The sequence below is a fragment of the Triplophysa dalaica genome, chromosome 3 (assembly GCF_015846415.1).
Source record: "Triplophysa dalaica isolate WHDGS20190420 chromosome 3, ASM1584641v1, whole genome shotgun sequence".
Lineage (NCBI taxonomy): Eukaryota > Metazoa > Chordata > Actinopteri > Cypriniformes > Nemacheilidae > Triplophysa > Triplophysa dalaica.
Genome location: NC_079544.1, coordinates 15,886,680 through 15,906,578, shown reverse-complemented (window position 1 = coordinate 15,906,578; position 19,899 = coordinate 15,886,680). Strand labels below are relative to the sequence as shown.

The 19,899-nt window shown below is 37.3% G+C and overlaps 1 protein-coding gene across 1 annotated transcript in view; it reads right to left on the bottom strand.

Moving 5' to 3' along the window:
- The window catches only part of dpp6b (dipeptidyl-peptidase 6b), a 103,932-nt gene extending 86,196 nt beyond the window's left edge, over positions 1–17,736 (bottom strand). Inside the window, exons 1-2 of the mRNA XM_056744030.1 lie at positions 17,466–17,736; positions 17,310–17,374 (exon numbers count right to left, since the gene is read on the bottom strand). Of these exons, the coding sequence (XP_056600008.1) occupies positions 17,310–17,366 (57 nt within the window). The 5' untranslated portion in view covers positions 17,367–17,374; positions 17,466–17,736. The remainder of the gene's footprint in view (positions 1–17,309; positions 17,375–17,465) is intronic.
- Positions 17,737–19,899: the final 2,163 nt, after the last annotated feature.

Below are 19,899 nucleotides of genomic sequence, written 5' to 3'. Positions count from 1 at the left end.
ATTAGCACCTATTGTATATGACATATCGCTAAGCTAAAAGTCAATGTAAACATAATAGAATATTATAGGAAATAAAAAACAATAACTTAATTAACACACTTAAATGAATGAAGACTGAAAGAAAACAAAATATTCAACATTAAAATAGGAGTTAAATTTATACTTGATAAAAAAAAGTATTGACCTGACAGCTCTGGAACCATCTAGCTGTTAAAAAACTATAACACGCAAAAGCTGTGTTTTTACTACAAAATGAGTGATTAATTTACAAAAATTAAACATGATAAAACATTTCTCAAAAAAGCTAAGCATGGGGAAACAAATCAATATTCTCTAAATGTGATATCACAAACAAAAAGTGATATAATTGCCGATCATGGGCAAATGAAATACAGTATAGTGGACAAATGCTGAATTTGTAAATCTGTAGAGGAGAATTATTTTGTAAGTAATTAATTTCATCATTTGGCAAAACTAAATAAGACAAAAAAAATGCCTTTTTGTTCTTATGCTTCGCGTTGTTGCCATTTTTTCTCTGCCCAAACGGATAGCTCGGTTTTAAATCCATGGTCATTTGTAAATACGCATATCAGCACATGATGCCCATGTCATTACCTGCCACCCACTGCATGCTTTCCTAGTATGTAACAGTCAATAAATATTCCTCTAAAGTTGAGTCCGCAAGTTATAAAAAGTCTCTTGTTTACAACAGTGTTTTTGATTCGGTACTCAAACGAGCCCCTGTGCAACCTGCGTAGTCTGCGTATAGGAAGGATTGGCTCGGTGTATAAAACAATTTTTTTTATAAAGCAGGCCAATAAGATCAGTGCCTCGGGGTGCCCTGAGATATTTGAACATCAGGGGTCTTAACTGAACATCACTAAAGAGAATCAGTAAAATGTGCCTTTTTTATTACATATGGACGTTTTATTTTTTATAACCAAAATTCCTGGGTCCTTTTTAGGTCTAACAGTGCCCTCTGTATCCCTGAGTTTTCTCTATTTCTCTATTTTTTATTGGTTGACAATGGATGGTGTTGACTTAAACTATACATAATATAGTCTGCACTTTATGGAAATCACATTTATTTATTGTAGTGTCTATTTACACGGAGTACAAACAGCCCGTCTTGTTGGTAGAAATAATTTGCACTAACTCCGCCCACCAGTATCTGATTGGAATAGACCTGAGGGCCGTTCCATAAAACAAGATTATGAAAGGCTGCCAGTGATGGTTGTAGAGAAGGACTGATGGGACAATAAGCTGATTTTTTATGACAATTAAACAGGCAGAGTTTTTGAAGCTATAATTTTTCACTTTTGCTTCAGTTTAATAAAATTATTTTATTTTAGGTTGAAAATGCTTGCTGGGAGAGAAAGCATACTATTAAATCGTGTTGAAACAAAAGGTCCTGTGTCACTGTCCTATGGCGTTTTTCCAACTTTCAATTTTTTCTTCATTTTTTTATATTGCATGTTATTACATATTACATCCAGAGCATGCCATGTCTTTGTCTTCTTTGCATTATTGTGTAGTAACAGAAATATTTTTTTGATGGGATACTCTTTACATTTTGATGTAATGACTGAATATTACCTTTGTCACATGTGGTCAATCTCTAAGAGGGGCTAGTCAGTGTCCTGCAGACAATAATATTTGGAAAATACACATTGTGAGCCCCATCAACACACAAGTGTGTATTCAATCAAATATGCAAACAGTGATAACTGTACCTTAGAACTCTGTGAACATATACACAGACATAGATACAGTAGATTGGTTACCTAAAACCAAAATTCAATCTCTGAAAATAAATCAGTGCTTTAAACTTTTATACTCACAGGGTTTCTGGTTGTATATGCAGATATAGTTATATATGCACATTATACCATTAATGAAATCTTATTGTAACCCAAGACATTTAAACACCAATGTATTGTAATACATTTGATAAAAAATAAAGACAAGTAACGTAGGTTTAAACAGTTCTGTACAAGATATTTTAATAACCCATTTCCTTGCTTACTGTTTGAATAAATTGTAGCAAAGATGAAGTATTATTTAATTTATTTGGCTTTTGTATATGAATACATTTGAACACTTTATACTTACTGCATGCATTGCATTAATTCTTGCCAATCTTTCCCTCTGGTTTCGTTATTTGGAGCGGAATTACCTTTTATAGTTTCATACCTTTGACGTTTAAATTCTTCACACATTGTGCAGAAGGTGGCAGAAATGCACCAATACGCTGGATGTCATCCGCCGTTAAACACATAAAAAGAAAAAGAGAACCAATCGCAGCTCTCTTCCTTAGCCAATCTATTTGATCAACGCTTAACTTGTAGGTAGGGTTGAGTAACGTTTTAATTTTAGCGATTCCGGTTCCTATTCTGCTTATCAATCCAGTTCTGATCGATTCTCTGGTCCGATTCCAATACTTTTGAGGGGAGAGGAAAAAATAGCAAAAACTTAAAGAAAACAGTTTTTACCTTTTTATTCTTGTCACATTTAGGCTATAACCAGTAGGCTGTAACTGTTGACTGTGATAATTCGTCAAATAATGAAATAAACAACACTTCCATTAAAGCAGCCATTCCCCGCGTTCCCATTTTTCAAACTTAGTTACTGTGTAATATTGCTATTATAGCATAAATAATACATGCAAAGTATAAAGCTCGAAGTTAAATACCAAGCGAGATATTGTCTTAAACAGAATTCACTTTCAAGGACTACACTGTGTGGCTGGAATTGACTACAGCCCTCTACTTCCCGGGTACATGATGTCACTATTCTGAGGGCTTTTTATAACCTCCGCCCAATGGAATACGCCAAAAAAGGGCCAAGGCCTTCCTCAGAACAGCTGGAGTAGTGTTTGGTTATCAGAGATTGTAAACATTTGACTGAGCTACGCGCTAAACTACTTTCACTTTCATCAAAGTACAGCTGGTTATAAGAATTCAGAACCTTTTACAGAAATCACACTTTTACCTTTTTCCATCACATGTCAGATCATGAAATCTGAAGTTTTATTCATAAGTTTAGGTTTAGGGTAGGTGTAGGGCTTTATTATCTCAATATGTTACCATCCTTTTACTATTTTTTATGAATATTATGATTTACACTCTGTTATTATTGCATAATGTTTAATGCACAATAATACTGAGTTGCAAATAGTATCTGCCGCTATTTTTAAGTACCAATTGCATCTAAAAGCTTTACTGTAGCTCAGTGGTTAGAGCATGGCACTAGCAATGCCAAGGTTAAGAGTTCGATCCCAGGGACTGTTCATACTCAGAAACAAATGTATAGTACAATGCAATATAAGTCGCTTTGGATAAAAGCGTCTGCCAAATCCGTAAATGTTAAAGTATCTCACTACTATTTACACTTACTCCAAAGAAAATACAGCTATTTTTACTTGGTGTAAATAGCATATCGGTAAGAAATGCTGCTATATTCACTTAGTGTAAACAGAACCTACTGCTATTTAAATAAAATAGCATCTGTCGCTATTTGCACTTAGTGTCAATATCTATGTCTATCTATTCTTACTGCAAATAGACTTTATTTGTTGTGCTATTGTGCTTTTTTTTTTAAAGTATTTTCTGCACACTGTGGTGCTGCAGCGCATCAGTTTGCCCTCAAATGCATGTAGTTACGTTTAATTTACATCTTTAAAGTTTGCTTTATTTATTTCCTTCAAGCACCCATCATAAAAGTGACTTAGAAAGCTTATAGTGTGCATTTTCTTCAGCTGTGCAGGGCCGACATTAAGTTTAATTTTCAACTTCAATCTCAAATTCTTAACCGATTTTCAGCACCTGAGGTATATAAATAAAATCACTTTTGCAGACTCAACTGATTGCAATGGTGGGCAATTTATTCATGACTATTTTGAATTCTTATGGAGCTTTGATTAAAATCGTGGTTCGACCAAGTCATAAATCTTACAGGGTGTATCGACAAACTACGACACTCAAAACCTTCATATACGCCTATTGACTCTCACTTTCATCTTTGATATCTCTCTTTTCAAGTAAGTTGCAGGAAACGGAGAATGAAAATTAAGATTTGTTCACTCTGAAGATTCTCCTGTTTACTGAAGCCAGTTTTCTGAGACAGATGATTTGCTCTGTGAATCCAGCCTTTGAATCCAATTTTAAAATGTTCCAGATAAGGGTGCCAGCAAAATTAGAACTATAAGGAATGGATGATATACAGAGTGCTTTGGTAGTAAATCACAAATGACTAAATGAGCAAATATCTCTTTAGTTTGACAGAAAAAGTGCAAGCAGAGCTAGATATTCAGTCCATCCATCCATCCATTTTCTACCGCTTATCCGGGGCCGGGTCACGGGGGCAGCAGTCTAAGCAGGGATGCCCAGACTTCCCTCTCCCTAGCCACTTCCTCCAGCTCTTCCGGGGGGACACCGAGGCGTTCCCAGGCCAGCCGGGAGACATAGTCCCTCCAGCGTGTCCTAGGTCTTCCCCGGGGTCTTCTCCCGGTGGGACATGCCCGGAACACCTTACCGGGAAGGCGTCCAGGGGGCATCCGGAAAAGATGCCCGAGCCACCTCAGCTGGCCCCTCTCGATGTGGAGGAGTAGCGGATCTACTCTGAGCTCCTCCCGAGTGACCGAGCTTCTCACCCTATCTCTAAGGGATCGCCCGGCCACCCTGCGGAGAAAGCTCATTTCGGCCGCCTGTATCCGGGATCTTGTTCTTTCGGTCATGACCCACAGCTCATGACCATAGGTGAGAGTAGGAACGTAGATTGACCGGTAAATCGAGAGCTTCGCTTTGCGGCTCAGCTCCTTCTTCACCACGACAGAGCGGAACAGCGACTGCATTACTGCAGAAGCTGCACCGATCCGTCTGTCAATCTCCCGCTCCATCCTTCCCTCACTCGTGAACAAGACCCCCAGATACTTGAACTCCTCCACTTGAGACAGGAACTCTCCACCTACCTGAAGTGAGCAAGCCACCCTTTTCCGGCTAGATATACAGTATGGACTGGAAACTCCATTCACATTTTAAACTGGTTTCACATCTGAAGGATGGAATACACTACAAGACTTTTGCTCATGTTTTGACCACATTTTGCATAAAATTTGCAGATTTGATCATGGGATGTGTGATGCAAAGTTTTTCTCTTTAAACTTTCAAAAAGTCTGCAATTGTGTGATGTCAAGTTTTTTTATCTGTTCAGATTTAATAAAGTGTTTTATAACATACACATTTTGAGCCATTATGAACAGCCTAATGCATTTCATACCTGGGTACAATAAATGTTATTTATCCCTTAACTCGAAATATTTGTACACGAATGCATCTTTACCGTATGTGTTTGTATTTTCTGTATGAACAAGAGACTAAAAACAAGTTTATATTCCTAAAAGGCCTTAGACTAAAAGCGAAATACATCTATTGTGTTCATCTTTAATGAATCATGTGCATTGAGGTGGTATTAACAAGGCATGCAGGGAGCTATTGAAAAGTTCATATAACAGCTTGAGGTGTGTAATCAAGCCATCTTGACTGCAATAAACACATCAAATAAATCAACACATCAAACCTCTCTAGTTTCCATAGTTCATTTAAAATTGTCCAATTCTACAACATTGACAATATTCATGGTCATGACCTGTCATCACAATTCTGTAATCTTCAGCATATTCTGCTTAAATAGCTCTAATTTACAATATCAAAACCATCAAGCTTTTAGCATTGTACTCATAAAGAGGTGTAAAAAGCTTATGTGTGTTGTAATTAATGCTACAAATATAAGGCCTTACCTTTCCTGTTGAAGTGCTGGTGTCAATCTTTAACTGACTTGCAATAAGAACTGACATTGTGGATCTACAGAACCGGCAGACGGTTTTGAGTTCGGTGCAGTGAGGTTTAAAGAAAAAACTCTACTTGAGTTGCAGCCTGCCTTTCCTGCCTAAAGATCAAATATTTTCTTTGTTCTTGCTCTTAAATGTTCAGTCTTGGCCACACATGTACCCACAGCCCAAGTATGCAATTCCACGGCACATGCTTCTCTTTTTCTCCTCTCACTGAATTTCTCTGTCCTTTAAAGCTTCCCTTACTCACTTCCATCACCTCTCCCTCTCGCCCTCCCCTCTCTTGTGTTGCCCCACTGAAGCGTGAGGGTAAACCACTTAAATATTCTGGGCAGATTTCACAAAACACAAATAAAAACAGCGGCCAGTGACAGTAAGCTCTTGCCAAACAGTTGGGAGACCAAATAAAAGAGCAGGGATGTGTGTCTTAGGGATAGGCAATATAGCCAATATTCACAGAATTTTAATATTATAATACATTTTTTAAACATGAAGAAACTGTTAATACAGTACTGTGATGATTTTAATGTGCTTTGAATCAGGTCATTGTTTATTAATAATTTAATCCTTTCACTGTAAGAAATGCTGGCCAATTAGCACACAAATAGCAAGTTTTAAAGTATAAGCAGATATTTTAATAGCCTACAATCTGTAAATGTAGTCATTTTAAGCATCCCAAATGGTTTTTGTTTCATTGCTGTGAACCACCCATTTAAAATAACGTATTAAAAATACTTAGGTCATCTTAGGTGGCAACTTAAAAATGTTCAAATATCCTTTTTAGTCATTCCAGGGCAAACAAACAGATTAAAAACAAAACAAAATATTATGATTATGTATTTTAAAACTCAACCAGCCCTAGTGCCACAGTTCATATGATGCAAGATGGATCAATTCAATCAAGTCCATGGTTAGCGAATATGTGATATTTATATTGCATGAAACACCCCCTTGAGTGGACCGGGTACTGGCATCCTCGTTGTATGAGCAATTAAATTTATGGAGCATAGTTGCCTTGCGCACACCCAGTCCAGGATTCTGACACAATTTTATTTTTTTATAACACAAACCCCATTTTAAATAAGTCTGTTAATTTCTCAATTTAAAAAGTGACTTATTTTTTAAAAACGTTATGTTTTAATTATTAAATTGATCAATTGATTCGTCATTTTATTTCTAATCGGTACTCTCTGTCTTCCATACATGTGTGGGATCATATCACAGTGTTTTTATATAGTAAACATACAAATATTTTTCATGTATTGAATATTTACTGAATTGGATTTCCTGTTGAAAATTTTTGTTTGAACACCTGTTAATGTCTGGTATTGAATCAACAATTTAATTTATATGAATTAATAATTAATAATATGATCACATTTTATTAATGTCTGTTTTTAGTTCAAATGAGATACAAAACAAAAGCTTAAATCTGATGAAAAGCAAGTCTAGCATGGTGCAAAAAACATCACTTCAGTATAAAAAACATGCTTGCCATCTGAAAATGGCCAAATTTTGCAAAATGATGCATCTTACAGCACTCCTCAGTTATTTAACGTCCTGATTTGTTTAAGACGCGCGTCTTTCTATGTAGTTTTGCATTAATACATTTTTCTTTATAGCTGTCACATGTAAGTTAAATGGTTGAAGAGCAGATAACACAATCATGAATGCACTGCAGTGGTCTGGCATGAGAAGAAATCATAAAAGTTTGCCCCTGTAAAGCTGCTTTGGAACAATGCACATTGAGAAAAGCGCTATACAAATAAATGAACTTGAATAAAAACACTTGATTTTATACAATGTTATTTTACTTTCAACACATTCCACCATTACACAAATACCGATATAATAGTTGGCACAGACTTCCATGCATCTAGCGTTTGACTCCGAGCACTAGCAAAATGCGATGAAGGGTTAAAAAAAAAAAAAACATTTCGGTCATGGCATTTTTATTTTTCAATTCACTCCCTCGGCACAGTTAACAAGCTTGGGCCCTCTTGGCTGCCTCATAAGGACTGATATATGAAATGTGGCAGAGATGTGCAGCACCCTCCATTAGGGTCAGTTTAAAGATGTGGTGTAGGGCTGTGGAGAGAAGGTTATCACATGCGCAGACTGATAGTGCCCACAAAATTTTTGGCAGAATGTTGCATGCTTTTAGGCAAGGTGCTTTTAATTTGACCCATGCTCTAAACTTGATTACAGATGGCTTAGAATAGAAACTTGAAGGATTGACAATCAATAGCTTAAGTTTGTATTTAATAATGAGCTAAATGTGATTTAAATTTATTTTGTGGTTTTTCATTCTATGCCAGCACAAAGTTTGATTGCAAATTATGGTGAGATATTAGATGTCACCCTGGTGCCATAATTATTCCATGAGTTTGAAGGGTCATGGCACTTCCTAATTTTATTCATCCCATTTTGATGAATGCAGTAGGTTGGGTAAATTAATTACTGCTTGTTCCTATTATATTCCAAAATCATTCCTATAAAGACTTAATGTTTGACTATAAGATGCAAAACATACATTTGGCCCCTGACAGCATGTTTTGGCAATGACCGTGAAGGGACTGAAGACACAAATTCACAGCGGCAACAGGCCAGTGTCTGCCAGAATATTTCCCACAGGCTTACGAAGGCTACCTGGATCTGTCTTGATTGAGTTCTGCTTGACCAACTCCCTGTAGAGTAGACATCCTGACAATATTGCCACTTCTCTCTTGGGTGAGGGTAGTTTTGCTTCCTCCTTTTCAGTCGAGGTAGGGGTTTAAAAATGTAAGAATTGGAGTATTATGTCTGCCAAAAAAAGAAAAGCTCCCCTTTACGCCAAAATGATTAACTGGAACATATTGTATATATTGTTCCTGTTAGCAAAATGTAACTAATATTCATAATGTTATTTGGCTTGAAGAAACTCTCTGATCTGCTTTATCTTAAAATTCATAAAAGGTGAGTCATGCCATTGAAATGACTGAGGAGGAGCTTATGCCATCGCAAAGGCAGCCAAACAAATGGCAATGTTAAAATTCAGCTGGATGACGGCAAATAAGGAGGCTCATTTATATTGACTGTCAAAATCGAGACTTTGCCACCAGCACAATAAACAGAAGCATAATAATCCATTTACCAAATGCAGCTAAGCAGAAAATAGAAGTTTTGTTTCCCTGTAAGCTCAGAAGTAATCCTTCACTTTGGGGGGCTAAAGCTTATTATTTAGACTGTTTTCACGCTGTTTTGGGGTATAAATGTTTGTAGCCTTATTAAAATTGAACATTTCACTCAATTGGGTGTTTAAGTTTCAATATGATTCGTTTGAAAAAATATTAACCCTTTACCACATAACTGTATCTCCTCAAAACAAATATGAATCCAATCTACTATTCTTTTGAGATGATGTTGGTTCCAGACGGCAAATTTCTATTCATTTTAATGTATCCAGAAGGATATTTGGTCTTTTAAATAATAGATATCACTTTCTGATATTTTGTTATGTCGCAGTCTTATCTAAAATTATTTAAATTATCTTCTTAATAGACCCCTTTGAGCCGAGCAGCTGACGTCACGATTACGTCACGGCATTAGCTCGAGGCAAAACAAGGGGAAAAATAGCACGGCAATACAAATCAGCACAGAGTCGGCTAGATAAGGAGTTCAAAATATCTTGCTGTGTTTTAGAGTGCCAGATTCGACAGAGTGAAGGCTCTATTCTTCACAGAAACCATCATCAAAGATGCATGCATTTTCAGCCCACACATTATATCACTTAATAAACTATTGTCTTTTGTTGGCATGGATTGTTGTTTGGGTGTGTGTCTAAAAACTTCTCTTGTAGGCTATTCCCACCCGGGGAACAAGGGGAACAAATTAATTAACCTTTTTTTATCGCATATACAAGCTAGCTTTGCTAGCTGTTCAACTAGTAGTTAGCCAACCATTCGAGATTTAACAAAGGATGGCTTTTTTTTAAAAGCGCGCCGTAACTGTTTAAAAAAAAAAAAACACCAACCGCAGGCGTAAACTTAAACGGACAAACTGCTCTACAGAGCATGTAACTCATGGTTTCTCATTCGGTAAAGAAGCGAAAACGCAATGACATCTTTGTCCTCTAAGAGTGATTTGAAAGGGAGTGGTGGAGGAAACCTAAGAACTGGCCTTAAAAGACGTAACTTGGGAGTCGTAACAAAAGCCTTATAACAGCAGCTCAGTGCATCTTAGCAACAAGTCTGTCAAAAATATATTTACAATTTCTGTGTCTTTACAATCAAACCAATACAAACGTAAATCAGCACTAACAAATGGTTATTTTCGTGCGCAATTATATATGGGGCACCAACTTCAAAACCACTCTTTTCCTGAAGACTATACATCTGCACCTGAACAAGGATATAAAAATCTACAACACTCAGCAGTGTCTAACACTATTAGTGAATAAAAGTAAATGATGGCACCTAACCTTTCCTTCTGGTATAAATTGCAGAGAGCAGTGACAGGCCCTGGATGAATACTGGCATCATAAATGAGCCGCATCAGCTCTAGGAGACAGATGGCACATAAAATAACAGAATCGTGCACAGGAAAGGCTCCAGCCCTGTTAGAATTCGCTGAGCAAAGAGCAGAGTATAGCAGACATGATACTGTGAGGTTTGATTGAAGAAAGGTTTCTAAGGTTCCTTTCAAACAGCAGATGTGATAGACTTCACTGTAAGCACTGATTCCAATAGGTCTTTCGTTTATAGTGCTGTTAAAAGGTTGAAAGAATAAAATGGACCAAACTGTCAAAATCGAGTCAAGTCTTTTATCAGCAGGTATAGAGGTGCTTAATGAAAGGAGATCTCATTATGGTTCACTCAGTTAAGCTGTTTCAATAACTACAAATCAGAAATACATGGAATAAAAATGATTTCATGCCATGGTTTATCACAAAGGTCCCTAATATTATTTTTTCAATTCTATTCAATACTGCTAAAAGAAATTACACACTTCACCTTTATCTGAAATACATTTACTGTATGCATGTGAAACATGCAATTAAATGCTTTGGATTGTTTGGAATGTCAACATATCCCATGGCAACTTTCAGGTGCATTTTGTTTATTTACTGGAACAGCCGATGTCTAAGCCCAAAGGATTTTTGCCTTCCAGGAGAAGGATGAGATTTCAGAAAGCGAAGCTCATCCAAACTCTCTCTCTCTCTATTACAAATCTGTCGTTCTGCCTGACTCTCCGAATGAGTTATAACTTATCAGCCCCTGAAGCAGAACGGGATGGGTTCTCTTTACTGTGGTGATATATTCTGAGCAATGCAATAATTTAGATGCTTCAAATGACAGTTTACAGCTTCTCCGTTCCCAGCTCCAGCAGACAGGCTTCTGCTGATATGTGCAGGGTTATTAAGAAAATGTTTAGCAAATAAGGGGTTGTGTCCACCGAGGTGTTTCTGCTGGCGTACGGCGAGTTTCCAACTCAAACTCTTTGGCATTATTTTCCATAGGCTCAGCATTTTTATCTCGCTCAGGGTTTCATAGTAACCAACGTGCCTCTGCTTGAAAAAAATACGCCGTTCAAGCACCCGCGACTGGCGCATTCAGCCGCGTAAAAGCACCATTGTGGATCTGGAGCCTTAGTGGCTATTCTGAAAACACGAGCTGCTGGCATTATTTTGCCGTGCTCAGCGCTGGTGCTATGCGTTTTTCCCAAGATCAGCATTGACGTTCGACTGAGCGCCCAGAGTTTTTAAAAAGTAATTACATTTAGGCATGCTTTCTAGAGCCAAAAAGCAACAGTGTCTAGATAAGGAATGTAAGCTATTGCAACTCGATTTTTGAGATATTGAATCAAAAAAACCCTCAGCTGTCTAAAATCATTTTGTGTAATATATCCAGCATTAAAGGAGCGATGAATTTAGACATTCATTTTAACCCGTGTTTTTGTTATATAAAAGGGAATTGAAACTGAACTGAAAACGCCCTTGTTACTGAAATTACAACTGTTATTGACACCAGGCCTAGCGAACGCCAGGTCCTGGAATGCACCTATCTCTGCCATTGATAGGTTGAACGCAGCCTCCACAGAAGAATATCAACGACTACCTCTCTAGCCCCGCCCACTGGCTCCCGCATGACAGAACTGAAGTAACATAAGTTGTGCGGAACCAGATAGCTAGCATGCAATGAATGCAGTTAAAGACATTGGCAATGCGTAGTTGAAGTTTATTTTTAAAGATGTTCCAGCTCATATGGGTAAAACATTACCATGGTTTCCTTTGTGAAGAAGGCACAGGTCGAAGCTGGATATGCAGAGAAACCAAGATTAAAAAGCAGTGCTGTGCCATCAATATTAGATCCAATAGGAATGCCGCCTCAATCATATGCGAGTAAAACTGTAACAAGATTCAAGATATGGAAGGAAGGAGGTGGGAACCGGCAAACATTAAAACATTTTATCAAATAATAACAAAGTATAAAAGACAGCCGGCAGCCCCTCACGGACGACTGCCGGCAACACAAACAAATATAAACTTAACATATGTTCGGGCCTGGTCCTCTCTCTTCGACGGTCCGGTCGCTCGTTCTCTTATATGCTCTCAATCTCCTACGTGATTCTAGCCCGGTGTGCGCACAGCTGGCGCTCATTCACAATTACTCACCGGTCTCGAACCACGGTCTCGCCCCGCCTACTCCACTACAAAAACATTTTTGTACTATGCGTCACTATTGCATTGTTAGAGATTGCTTGATATGCCCTGTTAGCCCTATTCGCACAGGATTAGTTTTACCTGGAGACCTCTCGTCATTTGTAATTATTAATCCCTTGCGAATTGGCCATGTCTGTAATTTGTAAAGTAAGAATTCCCCCAACATTACCTACCATATTTTGACGAACACCGAGGTCCTGTGATAATAGTAGCCCTGTGCGAATCAGCATCTCTTTGATTTGGTGTGTTCATATATGCGAATAATGGAAGCTGTTCTGAAGTGTTTTGATATTATTTCAGGTGCAGGGATCATATTCATAAATTACATGCCAACACAGTCGTTTTGGCCGGGGGTCTCCCGTTTGTTAATTTATCATGGAAACTTTCTTGACATTTGAGACCCCACTCCACGCGGTGATCTTCGGTCCGGTTCGCGATCACAGGTCTCAAATGCTGACAGATAAGGACATGTATCATTAAACACAATACAACTATAGGCTATACAAAATATACACATAGCCTTGTCATCATATCTGGGGAATAAGTCAGTAAACACTAATTGTTTTACCTAATGTAACGTGTCTTACCAAATTCACAGAAGGCTCAAACTAACTTTACTACGCAAACTGCTTACCAATCATAGTAGTGGGTGTTTACTTCAAACTCTTCAATGTGGGCACGCCCATTTAAACCGAGCATTTGTTGAGCCGACCTCAAAACCTGTGTAGAAAATAGCCTGTTACTTATTGATTTTGATGTTTTTGAGTGTAAAACCATGCGAAGTAGACCTTATACAACAGAATAAAACAAACAAGCCCAGCTTTAATTTTAATTTCTGCGATCCATTAAGGTAGACGTTTTTACATTCATGATTTCTCAACAAAAAAAAATATGGAAAAACAATAAACTTTCATTATTCTTTGGCAGAAAAACTTTATCAATGAGAAAAAAATAGAGCACCTTTCATTTTAAAGCTGAAAGTCACATTTTCCGCCTTAATGTCAGAAATATGGTAAAAAAAAGTACCCAAGCTGTCACTGAGACAGTAAACTTTAAAAAAGGTCCCAATATACAGTGGGAACTGATGTATACTATATCATGGATGCATTTTTTTGGTTTATGAAATGCATAATAGAATTAGATGCTTTTCTATTTTACATTAACCTTATACGCAGACTGCTGTTATTTACTGTTTAACATTTGTTTTTGACACACTGATTACAAACTGAACAACTGTTATTTATAACAATCACTCCCTCCTTGCATTTAAACACCAATAAACAGGGGGTCTGAAAGAGTGCAAATAAATATATTGCACTGATACTAAAGTGTCTTTGTTCAAAAATAATTCTAACCAATAAAAAAAAATTGTAAGATGGTATGTAACGTTAAAAATATTTTTGGTCCGTCTTATGAAATACCTGCAGTCAAAGCACTCTTAATATTTTGCTTTCCTGTGGCTCAGTGGTTAGAGCATGGCACTAGCAATGCCAAGGTCATGAGTTCCATCCCAGGGGATTGCAGATTGTCAGAAACAAATACAAAGTAATGTAAGTCGCTTAGGATAAAAGCGTCTGCCAAATGGATAAATGTAAATAAATATAATGTTAGTATTCAAACTGTGATCGCATGTGGAGATAATAAATAATACATTTTACAGGGCTGTATTTATTTCAATGTTTATTAGCAAAATAATGGTTATATAGTCGATGACAACATAACTATGGGAGCTTTAAACAAGTTAATCTTGTTGAAAGTTAGCTACATGCTGTGGCTATGATAAAACTTCCAAAGCATCGACCCGGTGAGTGAACAGCAATATGAATGATGAGCATAGACAACAAAGGTAATTCAATTCAGCACTTTTATTGCTAACATGAATGAATTCATGGCTGTTTCATTTAATTCATGTAAAGTTATGTCTTTATCGGGAGAGGAATGGCTGGCTTAAGCTATGTAACTCTGTGAGTACGTCTCTATTTATTAGAGCGAAACTTCGTAAACTACATATCAAGCATTAAATGTTACATCTCATTTGTGCATTAATTGCTCTCATGTTTAATAAAGTTTATCAATTAAAGCAGGCGAGTATACGTTGCATGTGCAGGCTGTCTTTTCTGTCTTATCTTCTCTCAGACGCTCTGCTGCAATGACATTCCTACATGGAATTATTTAGACTGCGCTTATCGGTGAATCCGATTTTAGGAGAAAGATGCCAAATACTGGGAAAATGTTTGAATATCGGGAAAATTATCGGGGAAACGATATATCAGTCGATCTCTAAAAAATATAATATATGAACAATTTGCAATAGTACCCTAACATGAAAATAGAATGCATATGTTAAATGCTCTAGTTAAATGCAAGATATTTGTTTATAGGTATATAAAGGTATATTTTGTAACTCTACATAGAAATAGTATCTACAATCATTTTAAGAAGTTTTTATATATATCACAGTACTGTTTATACCAAAATTGCTTCTTTATATGTCAATATCAATGTTTACATAGTAGACCTACAAAATCCCAAAAATGCACTTCCTGCAACCCCATTGCTAGCAGACTCGACAGGTTAGAGGCTTTTTGGGCAATGGACGCTACCCAAATTCAACAAAAAGAAAGTATAAAAAAAGACATAAAAACAGAAAGAGTTAAAGGTTTAACATTATGAAGTAGCCTACTACAGAGTCTGCCCACGTTTTTGGGTAAAAATCTACAAATTGGTTAAAGCCTCAAGTGTTGCAATTTTCTCATTCCCCTTAAAATTTCATCAGTAGTATTTTTGATGGCATTAGAAACCTTATAAAGATTTCTGTTTTATCCAGTAAGCCGGGAGTGTTATGCAGTCCTCCTTTAGATAAAACTCTGAAGTCATGCACAAACAAGTACACATCGTGCCAGCAGAGGGCACACTTAGCTTAGTTTGCTGCATCCACAAAAGACGGAACACTTATCTCACAAGACCATGACAAGATCCAAACCACTGTTGCAGTCCATGACATAAAGGGCTCTTTTTCCACAGTAAACATAACAGTAATCCCAAGAAAACCACTGAATAATATCCTTTTCACTTCCTAATCTTTTCTAGCCTCCCAAAACGTCAACGAAGAAAGATATGTTCCAATGTAAGCTGTTGACAGTTTGATTTCAAAACTCGAAGCCATCTGCCTCACAGCAGAGTGAAACAGAAACTTCTCAAAGTCTGGAAATAATAACACCCCCATCTTCTCACTGCCTCAGTTTTGACTTTCTTGTTCATATCCGGTGGGTTCAAGATTGTGTGACTATTTCAAATGAGTGTACTGAATTGCTAATAAAGAGGAAAAAAGACACTTGTTTTTTTCCCTCAGTTGCATCTTCACGAGCAATGAACTAAATATCCTTTTTATGTGGGTCAGGATGCTGCCAATTGCAACCGCAGTGACGTTGTAAGACCTCAAACTTGGTAAAACAAAGCCCGGAGGTGTTTTCAGAAAACAGTGTCACAACAAAATAAGAAAAACACGGCACATACATATTAAGACAATAATTCAAACTCCGATGGTGAGGATAATCAGGGTAGGAATAGCTGGGAGGTATAAGTGGGCAAGCACTTGATTAATTCACAATATGTCTGCTTTGAACATGCACCATGGCTAAATGAGATTAGGCCAAACAAAGGTGGAAGAATGAATGTGTGGAGAGAAAAAAAAACAAAGAAACTCTCTTCACTGAAGTTCCAGATTTGCTTGAGTGGCTGAATATTTTATGCGTTTTAAGCATGGATGTCTTAATATGCAGCAAGCCTGCTGTGTCTAATATAGTCAGCCTTGATGGCTTTTGTTCTGGAAAAGCGCAGGGTAAAGTTACCTGTTGTGTCGTCTGTAGGATCAGGTCACCATGCCAAACACTTACTGTAAGTTAACTCCAAATATTTTTACCAGGTCATTAAGCACAAGTGCGACTTTGTACAACTAAGCCTAACTGCATTCGGCCGTAATGACATTACCTATGCATTTCTGCTTTCAGTAAGTTATTTGTACTGAAAGATGTACACTTTTTATTTTATCCAAGTTTTTACCTAGTCATTTCCTGTGTTAGGTTATTCGTACAGTTTGTTGGACATATGCAAGGTCATGTACACTTCCCTTTGATAACATTATGTTCAATCTGCAAGGCGTGCATGTGCATCATCAATCAATATTGCATTTGAATGTTAAACAAAGGCTACAAAATTGTCCATATAAACAGCAACAGAATTGTACACGACTCATGTAATATTTCCAATTTCCATTAAACTTATGGATCATTCACATTCATAACTATTTTAATACATCAACATCAAAAAACTGTTGTTCTCAAAAGGAAGCTTTCCTGGTGGATGCTTGGCTTTGGCAGTCCTGACATCCCCATCTTAAATCCTGACAAATTCACCCAATTGTTTCTGTCCCCTGAAACTCTAAATCGAGTTTGTCACTGTAAAAATGAGGTGCAGTAAAACAGAATAAAACAAAACAAAGGCTGACGGACACAGAAATTGACCAATTCTCTTGATGAAAATCCTTAACCTCACATTACCATTTTGATCCAAGTAGACAATGGATGTGACACCATTCATTGTTCATTGGTGCTGAAGCTGCCTCACAACGCCCAATGAGCAATTATATCCATCATTTTTATCCTAAAATGGTAAGGAGTGCATGACCGATGCATACGAGTACATTTCTGAAACAAATCTTTAACACAATCTTCCATTTGTTGTTTTAAATGGAGATCTTACCTTTTCCCCTTTGGACGAACCTCTCCGGTAATTACCTGCTCCAGCCGACGAGTTCATCCCTCAACCTTATGTCGGAGAAAGAAAAACCGGAAGTTACTCCAAAAATAACGTTTTAACAGTATATCCCAGCGTTCAAAGGGCGCTCCGTTTTCATACCAGAAGTGTTGTTTTCTCGAGGAGTTCAATGAAAATGTATAATACGACGAACTGGCGAAGTACGTGTTGCGGTATAGAACTTTCCCACGCTGATCTATAAGGTCCAATGTTGACAGCATCAGTTGTTGTCAGTCGGGTTAAAGACAGTTTCCCGCCAGCGGGAAGTGATTCTCTCTAAAAAACTGCACGCGCCCGGTGGCGGTGACGCTCCCTCACAACCGCACGCGCAGTGATTACGACGTAACTGCGGGAGTTCTGAGACAGAAACGTCGCGCGCGTGTTACTTGTGGAACAGCTGGGATATCCGCCTCTGTGCACCGCCTACCACAGACAGCTAATTATTCAGCATGCAAAACGATCCTTTAAGAAGCTTTGCCTCTCTTCAATAGTCTCGCAGGCTTACCTGCTTGAAGATAAGCTTACACAACTCTCACTTCTCACATTCATAATGTTAAAAACAGATATTTGTTATAGGCTACTCTACGGGCACGTGGCTGAGGTTATAATTAAAAACAAAATAATGTAAAGATTGAAGTTTAATGCTTGGCAGTTCTGTAAGTAAATATATAAGTTGTAGGTTGATTTGCTTCACAAAACCACAGTTCGTTGCATATGCAGGATTTTGGAAATACTGAGGTCCAGAAACTGAATTTGTCACACAAAAAAGTAGGCTACTTTCTTGATCTACATACAGTATGTGCATTTTAAAACGTTTGGGTGCAATAACATTTTCATGTTTATCAGTTATGAAAGTAAACACATTGTCAATTGATATTTTGATACAAATACAACCTGTCTTTCATAAAGGATCATAATTTGGGTTTCAAATAGCGTAGAGGTGTCTATTTTTTGAGTGAATTGTCCCTTTAACTTTTTTTGTGTAGCTACAGAAGTTGGAGACACTTAGGTTTTTATTAAAATTTGTTTAAAAGTGATGCATTTTACATTTACATTTAGGCATTTGGCAGACGCTTTTATCCAAAGCGACTTACATTGCATTGTCCTATACAATTTAAAATAGGCATTTGCAATCCCCTGGGCTCGAACCCACAACCTTGCGTTGATAGCGCAATGCTAGCTCAGTGGTAAGCTTTAATTATTTGCAAATCATATAGTTGTTTTAATAGGCTAACCACAACCTATAAACACACCTGACTCAAAGACACGCACTTGAACTAGAGGAGGTCTGGTAATGTTTTTGTCGCACCAAACTGACATTTAACGTGTAAATGATATGTGTTCGGCGTTTTGTAGTTTGGATTACTGGTTATTACAATCGGTCGTTTACTCAGGTTTGTTGTTTAAATGTTGACGCGCGTCAAACACGCTCAACACGAGAGTATAAACTCCCGGGCGCTCTTAAAAGAGGTAGAAAGCGACGCAGTTATCGTTTTGCACGCATATTGTAGACGCGAATTGTGAATGGTCGCTAACATTTTAATAAAATAAACACTTTCACAGTAGAAACTGAACTCGAGCTTGACTTCTGTCAATAGCAACTCTCGCCTTTCTTCATTTGATTGGCCAACTTTGTTGTTTTAACAGCTGAGGAAGGTCAGATCTGAGATCAGTTATCTAGGCGTTTTCTACTAAATTGGCCTTTTTTCAAGACAAAACTATCGAGGTCTGGACCTCCGGGACCTCAATGATGGGTACGGCCGTGGTTCGTTGTTCAAAGATGTTGGACCAGTAAGAAAAGCTGATATTCCAAGTAATATTAGATTCAGAATCAATTCAGAGATACATTTGGTATCAGTTTTTTATTGTATTTCTGCAGTCAGGTGGGTGTTATTTATTTTATTCCTAAGCACAATTCAATCATTTCAGTACAAAATGTAGATTTTACAGATAGTTTCATGCATATTTTGCATCTCATTTACTTTCGTAAAAGGGCACAGCAGCCTCTTTTCTCCCATTAATAGTTTTCTTTCAGTTTAATTAGGGACGCAAAAGCAATTTTCCATTGGATTTGTTTATTGCGTGTGAAGTAAAAAGGTAAATTAGAGACACAGTGGGAAGTGGGGTGAGGGTGTAATCTTTATATAGGGCAATTTCTTCTGGGTTTGTTTATTAAAACAGAGGACAAGGGAGGAGAGAGCATTGTGGTCATAATTGGATAGGATAATTAAATCTTGTGTGTTGAAATGTTCATTTGGATGTATTTATTCCAAGTAATCCCATATGTTCAACAAATTGTGTAATAAATGAAACCCACTAAAAAGTCAGACACTAAACTTTCATCATATTGTGGCACAGCTCATATATAGCATTCTCTTTGTAAATGAAGAGATTATTTGAGATACTGAGCAACTATCGTCTCACTTCTCATGAATTAAGCAGACCTTAGCAGAGTGTTCTTTATCAACCAGCTAGAAATGAGAAACATGAAAAAGCAAATTAATACGGGCAGTTTCATTAAAGATTGAATGCTAAT